Source organism: Zingiber officinale, unplaced genomic scaffold (genome assembly GCF_018446385.1).
Source record: "Zingiber officinale cultivar Zhangliang unplaced genomic scaffold, Zo_v1.1 ctg250, whole genome shotgun sequence".
Taxonomy (NCBI): domain Eukaryota; kingdom Viridiplantae; phylum Streptophyta; class Magnoliopsida; order Zingiberales; family Zingiberaceae; genus Zingiber; species Zingiber officinale.
The window spans coordinates 382,300-392,362 of NW_024589921.1; the positions used below are offsets into that span (position 1 = coordinate 382,300).

Sequence of the window (10,063 nt, forward strand, 5' to 3'; positions counted from 1 at the left end):
CCTTAAGACATGACCTCTCATTCTCTAGCTGTCCTAAGTGTAACAATTATATCTTCTCTGGTTTACTTAAAATGTACGTTACAACCGTTACTATATTTGCTGCTGTCTACAAATACATTCCAACACCCCACCAGCACAGATCTAGCTCATCTCTTAATTTCCCTCCATATTACAAGATCTCATTAGTAAAAGGGGATCGATCATCACTGAGAAGCTACCACTAGATCTGAGAAATCATCAAATTGCTACAGGTTGATAAGCTTGCTATTGATTGATAGAGAGAAAAATTAGTCATGAAAGATCATCAGGTTATGGGTTCAGTATGCAAATGTGCCTGATTTTCCTACTTAGCAAGCTTTCTGTGAACCATATTTCCTTTTTTCATAATAGCTCTGATGAGCATATCCTGCTAAGAACAACATCACGATGCGGTGGTCACAAAAGCTGAATTCATTCAAGGTATCGTTTGTCTTAAAAGAAATAAAGATCGTTCTTCTTTCATAGATCTTACAATACTATGCAAACCCTAAATTTCATAGTCGAGTTGCTTATTTTTTCCGAGTAGATGTTATCGGATAAAATTTGTTGCGGTCAAAGCTCTTAACTTTGTTTCAAGAGCTTCGATAACTCCATGGAAGCTACTAAACTTGGAACTGACTACGTCCACGCGAACGCCAAATCTCTCCACGCCTTTGCAAGTCACCGGGCCGTGCGCACAAATCAGCATCCCCGGCCAGCGCCGGCGAACCTTCTCCCAATCCCACCCTAATGCGTCTAATCCTTTCATCAGGCCCTCCACCTCCGCCGTGCTCGTGAAGATTAGAGCGTCCACTTCCGCCTCCGACGCCACTAATCCTTTGGCGCAGAGCGGCCCCGCCCACAGAGTCTCGTACGCAGATGCCCTCTCAGGGACCCAACCGCGCGCCTCCAGAGCTCTCAGGAAATCTGGAACCACCGGCGGTTCTTCCAGATCGACGACGGTGGGGACAGGACAGAGCACTCTCCTGCCTGATCCGACCCCAATCGCCTTCACTAGGCCCTCCGGGGACGCGATCTCCGGCACCAGAACTCGGATCCGACTGGAGTTCCTGCAGAGTCGCGATAGGAGCCCTTCCTCGTGGAGGAGCTCGGCGTCCTTTCCTAGGGCAGCGATGGTGAAAGCCTCGCCCTCGTAGGAGAGCGGCACGAAACAATCCCGATCTGCGAGGGCGAGGGAGAAGGCGGCGATGCCAGTGCGAGAGGTGAAGGCGAGAACGGAGAAGGAATCTAGGGCTCCGTCGGAGAGGTAGAGGCTGAGGGAAGCGATCGTGCGACAGGTTGTATTCACGACGACAGTGGGAAGGTGCAGCGGCACGGCGCCGCGTAGCTCAAGGAGACGAGAGAGCCGCACAGCGTAAGTGAGCGGAGTGGTAAAGGCCACGAGTCGTCCGGAGAGTGGAGGATTCTGGAGGACCGACAGAAAGGGTCCTGCAGCCATCACCAGCGCCGACGTCGGTGCAGTAGCTGCCATTCCCATTTCTCCACTATTAGACACGGGAAGATGATAAATCTGTCGACAAATCGGATAAGGTTTAGGACAAAATATACGATGAGCAAAAATTTTAATAATCCGACAATTCGAATCGATTAATTCCAATTTTTTTTATTGATTTTCTTATTAAAGTTAAAAATAAAAATAAAAAAAAAATAAAAAAAAAGAGGATAAATTCGTTATCTTAGCGACCTCTTTAATACCGATTCCACATATATGGAAGGAGGTCCATACAAATACATAAGTCATAGACGCACGATGGTATAAACCCTAGGTCGTCAGTTCTTGAAAATCAACCCTTGACCATTACGTCAAAAATATCATGCACCTACTATTTACGCTACGTTCTGAGAACAACTTTTATTAAAGTACTAAAGATCCTACACAAAATTACATTTATCGATCTAAATAATATTTTATCATTCATTTTTGCTTGAGTTTCAATAATCTCTAGTATTTTCATGTATATGTTATAATTCTGGTAGATAACTGATTTTCTTATTTTACTTTAAGGTCTTCTTGTTTTCAATATCTTTTTAGTCCCTATTTTATGATTTTCTTTTTGACAATTTTTTGTAGGGCACACCTAAAGTTTGACATTGCTCAAAAGACACACCCAAAAGGCGCAGCAACTTTATGATTGTCAAAAAGACACACTTTATTCCGATTTTATCCCTCTATGTTGGCTCACTTCGATCGTGTTTTTGTTGGTTTGGATGCATGAAGTAACATTTAGCCACGTGATTACCTTACATATTCATATTTTATATGCAATTGTTCCATTACATTCCGACCAGATTTCAACTAAGGAAAAATACCGACGGGAAGAATAACCCTAAAAGGTAATTTTAAACGTTTGCTCCATTGAAACTTTGAACAGTTAGTGTTCTCCAAAGAAGACTCATCAATGTTTCAACATAACAACTCCTTCGATATTTTTTCATCGATTTTTTTCAAATTTTCTCATTATTACGAACAGCAAGTGCACATTACATCATCAATAATACAAAAGATATCGAACTCATAGGGACTGTTGATTAATCACTAGTTCACTTCACATGACGAGCTATCTAGACAAATGAAAGATTAGTTGAGAAAGAGAGAGTAAGAGAAAGACTAAGGAGAAAGAGATAGAGAAGGGTAAGAGGTGATCATGGAATGGGATGGATGATAGATTCTAGGATTTCGGTTTCGTTATGATACTAGTTAATGTCTCTATACATTGTTCATTTACCTAACTCCATGTTATACTCATGTAAAGATTCTAACTAAAGTCTGGTACAACCCCGCAAAAGTCACACTGGAGAGTCTACCCAAATTCTAACGTCATTAAGTAAAGAAGCAACTCTAGAAAGTTCGGTTAAAGAATTACCCTCTGTCACAAACCCCCCCCCCCTCTCGGTCATACATTCCTAGAGTTATCTAATGTACTTCCTAGCGATAGCACTAGAGTATCAACTCCAATTAGAACACACTAACAAGGATTAGTCCCTATGTTAAGATCTTTTGACTATAAAAAGTGGGTACATATCGATGCCCTCTCTCACTAAGGGCATATATGTCTGGTTGAATAGATATCCTCGGTCACTAAGGATCCCCTGCTTATCCAGTCTAGTAGTAACCTTAACATAGAGATAAATCCCTTACATTTACATAAATTAGCCTCACACATATTTCGTCAAATATATATAAGGCACAACACACATAGAACATGATATAAACACATAATTACATAGGAAAATGTCTAAATACATAGTTCATACATCACATCATATCATAGTTACTTTCTACATCCTAGATTTGAAGAATCTACTCTATTACAAGGGATTACAATCCAAAGACGAATAAAAAAGCAAACTACAACTCAATACATGGAAATAAAGAGAAGAGATATTTATCTTTGAAGTATAGTGTCCTTGGAAACACTCCCTTACTCCTGAGATGGATGGATCGACGAAGAAAATGTAAGATCTAGGGTTCCCCCAAGGGGGAGAACCCTTCTCCAAGGAATGGGGACGAGCCCCAAGCCAAAGATTCCCTAAAAAGGGGAGAACTTTAAATAGAGCAGGGCACAAGCCTGGCACGACCCATGCCACGGTCATGTGACATCCACACGGTCGGATCCTTCTTGGTCTCGACCTGAGTGACACGGGTGTGTGGTTTCACACGATCGTATCCTACTTTATCTTTGGAAGAGTTGCATAGTCATGTGAGATCACACAACCGTGCTCTGCTTACTTGTTGGATGGGTGACACGACCATGTGGGATCATACAGTCATTCCTTGCTTCTTCTCTGGTGAGGCCAGACGGCCATGTGGCTTCACATGGCCATGGTCTACTTCTACTCTAGAAATTCCACACGACAGTGTGGATTCACACGGTCGTAATCTTTTTCTTTTTGATGTGTGGTACGGTCATGTGAGTTCACACAGCTAAAGATTGCTTTGCCACGGGCAAGACTATATGGTCGTGTGGTTCCATATGGCCCGAGCTTTATCTTCTCTAGTTGCTCCAATGTGCGTCTTTTGCTCTGTTTTCACTCCAAATCATGTCCTATCAATCAAAACAAGCAAAGAACATATCTCCGAATAGAATATAATGAAAGTATGATATTATAATGAAATAGGGTGCAATAAACATAAATTATACTCATGAAATATAAGTAGATGTACGTTAAAATATGCATAAAAGTGTATATAATCTACGCACATCACTCATCGATAATCTTCAAAAAAAAAAATTCATGTATGTATTATCGAATAATGTTCTTAGCGTTATTTCATGTCAAATTTTCAAAAAATCCAAATCCCTAACTCCATCAATGAGTTTGATTCTAAACTACTGATGGACTTAATAAAGTTTGATCAGACCCATTTTAAGTTTTGTTGGTTTCTTCATTACTTCTCAATCTAAATGTGTTCTCATCTATCATATCAAAGCATTCCCAACACTAATCAAAAGATTTTTAAGCTTTCAGAACATAATGGTGTTGGTTTGAGAAGATTAACATCATAAACACCTTAAGGGAATTGTCACATATGTTGGGGTTGCAAGGTTACAAACATAGTCCCATATTGGAAACACATGGGAAAGATCATGGGTTTATAAGAGAAAAGATATCTCCATTGGCATGAGGCCTTTTGGGGAGAGCCCAAGAGCAAAGCCATGAGGGTCTAGGCCCAAAGTGGACAATATCATGCTATTGTGGAGATATCTAAATTCTTTTCGATCCAACAAGTGGTATCAGAGCGAGGCGCGCTCTTCGTCGGATTAACACCCGTGGGAGCACAAGCTAGAGAATGGATCGACTCGGAGAAGACATCATGTTTTCACCCTTCTACGAGTGCTGCGACTTTGCGTATTGGAAGGTAAGAATGAGGTATTTTCTTATGACTAACCTTGAAAATTGGAGTTGTGTTCAATTAGGTTTCAAGCCTCCTATGGACAAGAAAGGAGAAACCCTAGAGAAGAAGGAGTGGACCAAGGAGCAAATCCACCAATCAACCATCAATGATGAGGTAACGAAAATCATTGAATTCTCTTTACCTAATGATGTTTTGTGTAGGATAGGTGGATATAACGATGCCAAGGAGTTGTAGAATAACTTGGCAAAGTTCCATGAGGAGAACTCCACTTCAAGTCATGAAGAGGAGTCAAGTGAGCCAAGGAGTTCACATCATGGAGGAATGGATTTAGAAGTTGAGGGCCACTCAACATCTAAAGAAGAAGAGGAGAGTTCTTCTTCAAGTTCGGAGCAAGAAGAAGAAGCTTCTACCTCCGGAAGGGATGAAGGAGAGAGCGTTCATCCATCCTCAAACCTAGGTAACTCAAGCATTTTAATTTCTAGCAAATTACACATAATGTGCTTTGAGTGTAGGGAATTTGGGCACTACAAGAGTAAGTGTCCAAAGAGGGTTAGGAAGACTCCACCGGCGCCAAAGGTCAAGAAAGCCGGAGTCCCGATACGCAAAGGCAAAGAGCACGTGGTGTGCTTTCAATGCAAGCGAAGGGGACATTATCGGAGTCAATGTCCGAGGGGGAGGCAATCTCACAAGGACAAGAGACCGAGCACGTCGATAGGGGTAGCTAAGGCAAACCCTAAGGTAACATTTAAGGCACATTCTTGCAATAATAATAAGACTCATGCTAGTAGTTTTATTGCAATTGTCAAGAATGATAAGCATGATAATCTTATGAATCAATATATGTGCTTAGGAGCCAAACATGTAAGCATAAATAAGGATAACACTAGGAAAGTCAACCCTAGAATTAACTCATCTAAGGCTAAGGAAAACCTAGGTAGGAATCCCAAATCAACTAGACATATGCCTAGGAATGCCTCAAAGAACAATGACAAATTAAAACTTGATGTATTAGAGAAGGAGAATCAAGTCTTGAGGTCAAGACTTGATACTTTGGAAAAGGCTCTTAAGAACTTGGAGAAGTCATCTCTAGGGTTTAAGGGTCAAAAACCAATGTCCAAGGACAAGAAATGTTTGGGTCACAAACCTAAGTCCCAAGTGGTCAAGCCCACTTATCATAATGTTCCATTCGATTATGGAACAAAATCTAGGGCTAGGAAGACCATCACCAAGGTCACAAGGGGAGTCACCCCTAGAGTTGATCTTGATGAGTCCCAAATGACCAAGGCTTTAAAGCCTAAGAGGGTCATTAGGAGGGTTGCTAGGGAAGTTATCCCTAGTGAATATTTAGTGAACCCAATGAGCTCAAATAGGTATTGGGGTCCTAGGAGCATCTTCTCTACCCCATAGATGGGTTAGAGAGTGTCAACTCCGATTAGAAGGGTAGTTAACCCAACTTTGAGGAAATTGACGCTCAAGGAGCATTTTCAAGGTTTTTGGGAACCTTTGAAAATGAAATGGAATATTTACTCCTTAGAAGAGTAAAATGTGCCATCATGGACAATGATGATGTTAATTTCAATTGGCACAATTTGGGAAAATCTAGAGAACTCTTGAGGAAAAATGAAACATGCCAAGATTTGAGGATAAATTTGATCTTTAAGTGGCATGGATAAATCTAGAGTTCAAGAAGTGTCAAAATTAGGATTTTGGCATATTAGGGCAATCAAGGGTTAAAGCTTAAGTATTAGCTAAGGCTAAGGATACTTAGATAGGTAATCTAGGTATGTCTTATTCATGCTAAATCTTGCCATGATTATTTGCCCTCACATGTCATGACATCATGTTTAATTTTATCATTTGATATGTCATGATAAAGCTTAGGTTCTTTATATGTCATGCTTTAGTTAAGTTTCATACTTTATGCCATGTGATCCGGCGGTAAGAATGGGGGATCCACTTCCTGAAGGGTCTCAGCTTGAAGACAGGTGGAGGGCTGACTAAGCGGTTAATGGCCGCGCCGAGCGGCTGAGTAGGTCCGAGCAGAACTAAAGATAACCCAGCCATGGGCTTGGGTTTCCGACGCCAAGGCGGGAGAACCAAATGGCCGAGCGGGACTTCTGCCCGGCTGGGACCGAAGGGCCGAGCGGGTGGTCCGTTCGGCCAGGATAAGGGCGAGGGTACGAGGGTTAGCCGAGTGACCTATTCGTTCGGCTCAGGATAGGGGATGTCAGTAAAGGCAGGTCTGATGATTACGCCGTACACAAAAGTGCACGATGGAGGATCTCGCCGTCACATCATGGAGAGGTTGATACAGTAGCGGTATGACCTTATGGACGTCTTTCTGACAGACCCATACCTGGGCATGGTCGAAAGCAGGTGATTGCTTTGATTGGCGCGCCCAGGCTCCTTCTAGAGGTCTATATAAGGTCTCCATTTCTTCACCAGAGGTACGCGAATCTAGATCCTGAGGCCACCTTTTTGTTATTCCTCGCCTGACTCGAGCGTCGGAGGGCCGTCGCCGGGACACCCCTCCCGGCTCGGTTTTGCTGCAGGTTCGCCGGAGCACTCGAGGATCCAGCAAGAAGCGTCACACCCCCAGCTTCCGTTGACTCCTGGTTCGGACAGGATCACCATGACATCATGACATTGGCACATGTTTTCATTTATGATATTATTTCATGTCATGTCATCATCTCTTGCATTAATAATCAATGAAATTGATTTAAGGATAAAAGCATATTTTGATATTGAGATCAAATTGGTGCATAAGAAAATGCATGAGAACTTAGCCTAAGTTGACCTAAACCCATATCTCACATCAAAATTGACTTGAATATGTTTGATACACCTTAGATGTGTGTGAGATATTAGGATGATGAGTTAGGATCAAGGTGCATAGTTCTTGTACCTAGATGAACCTAATTCAAAATTGGGGGATCATAGGGAAAGCTTATGTACAAGTCATGTACATTTAGCCCTAAGATTATGGTCATAAATTAAAAGGTTTAAAATCATTTTGAAATTAATTTGAAAAACCTTGATGAAGCTTTTCTAGTGATAGCATTCATCATTGAACAAAGTGATACAAAGTTTTTGAAACTTTGAGCTATTTCAAAACTTTTCGAACTTTGTATCAAGATTTGAAAATGGAAGTTATTTTCATAGAAAACTATTTTTCCTTGATAGTATATGTTATGAGGAATATATCCTCAAAATTTTATAATTTTTGGAATTTTCTGGAATTTGTTGTGAGTTTCTGAATTTCGGGAGAAGGAAATCAGAACTCGAGTCTGTCCAAGGCTGGATCGGTCACTGGACCGATCCAAGGAAGGCTGGATCGGTCTGGGGACCGATCCAGAGGGGTTCTGATCGGTCCGGTGACCGATCAGGCGTGCTGAATTTGCTGAATTTCGACTGTGGTCTGAAATTTCAGCTGTGGGAGTTGAGTTTCGGGTTTCTAAAGGTTTGAAACTCTCCAAGACATTGTTGGTGCAATGGTCAAGGAGGAGTTGACCTTTAGGGGGAGTCTTAACTAATTGTCAAGGGGGAGTTGACTTTTAGGGGGAGTTTTTTTTACTCCTTAAGACTTTTGAGGATTAGTGATATGGGATTGTCACTAAGTTGAGTGTTGAGTTTAGTATCAAGGGGGAAATTAAGGGTTTCAATGAAAGGTATGGGACTTTCATTAGGAAGAAACTCTTGACCTTGATTCCCTTTTTTTTATGTGTGTCAAAAAGGGGGAGAGATGTCCCAAGGGGGAGAGTGTAGATTTTGGAAGAATGTATGTCCCAAGGGGGAGAGTGTAGGTTTTGGAAGAATGTTCAAGGAAGAACATTGGAAAACCTAAGTTAGGTTATCGGGTTAACCTAACTTGATTTTGGATTTTGTCAAACATCAAAAAGGGGGAGATTGTTGGTGCAACCTTAGGTCAAGGTTGACCTGACTCGAGTTGACCTGACTCGAGTTGTGTTTTGATGTTTGACGATGTTTGACGAGAAGAGAAGTTCTATTCTTGATGTTTGACAAGAATAGATGTTTGGGAGATTGTTGGTGCAACCGTAAGTCAAGGTTGACCTGGTTGACCTGATTCGGTGAAAAGTCCAAGTATGGAGACTTAGCACTGGAAAAGTCCAAGTACGGAGACTTGGCACGGGGAAAAGTCCAAGCAGGTAGCTTGGCACGCGGAAAGTCCAAGTATGGAGACTTGGCACGGGAAAAATCCAAACAGGGAGTTTGGCACAGGTAAAAGTCCTGGTAAGTGAAGCCAGGCAGTCGGGAAATCCTGGTGAGTGAAGCCAGGTGAAAATCCTAGTAAGTGAAGCTAGGTGAAGGTGAAAGTCCTGGTGAGTGAAGCCAGGCATTCGGGAAAGTCCTGGTGAGTGAAGCCAGGCAAGGGAAAGTCCTGGTGAGTGAAGCCAGGCAGATTGGAAATCCTGGTGAGTGAAGCCAGGTGAAAACCCTAGTGAGTGAAGCTAGGTGAAAGTCCTGGTGAGTTAAGCCGGGCAAGGGAAAATCCAGATGGATCAAGGGTGATCGGACATCTGGTGTTGGGAAGTCCAAGTAGATCAAGGGAGTGATCGGATACTTGGCACGAAGAGGAAAGCCCAAGTGGGTCAAAGGGATTGACCGAACACTTGGTGGAGAATTCTAGCAGGTCAAGGGAGTGACCAGATGCTAGGAATGATGAACCAACAGGTCAAGGTTGACCGGATGTTGGTGTAGAAGCCTGAGGTTTAGGGCTGGGGAGTTTGGATCGGGGGACCGATCGATACATCGATAGCCGATCGGTCACCGCATCGATCGGTAACCATCCAAGAGCTCATCAGGTTATCTGATCGGCCCGAGATCGATCGACAACGATCGTGAGGCGCAAAGAAGTTCGGGAGAAGAGAAGCGATCGGTCTACGGACCGATCAGAGGTTCCCAGATCGATGGACCGATCAGAGGTTCTGATCGGTCCATGGACCGATCGAGACGGAAGGCTTAGGGAATGGATCGATCGTGGACCGATCCATGGAGCCCTGATCGGTCCACGATCGATCAGTACTGCGACGCAACGGCTAGATTTCTTCTGTGTTTCTTCGCTTTCTTCGCAGGTTATAAAAGGAGGGCTGCTGCTGCGAGCCTCCGACCTTCTTTCTTCTTCTTCTTCTTGGGATTGAAGCT

At 42.7% G+C, this 10,063-nt stretch overlaps 1 protein-coding gene across 1 annotated transcript; it reads right to left on the reverse strand.

Moving 5' to 3' along the window:
* Positions 1 to 432: 432 nt before the first annotated feature.
* LOC122037282 lies at positions 433 to 1,562 on the reverse strand. The gene has a single exon (XM_042596736.1). The coding sequence runs from the start codon at positions 1,514 to 1,516 to the stop codon at positions 569 to 571; it is 948 nt and encodes a 315-aa protein (XP_042452670.1). The 5' UTR covers positions 1,517 to 1,562; the 3' UTR covers positions 433 to 568.
* Between the last annotated feature and the right edge of the window lie 8,501 nt (positions 1,563 to 10,063).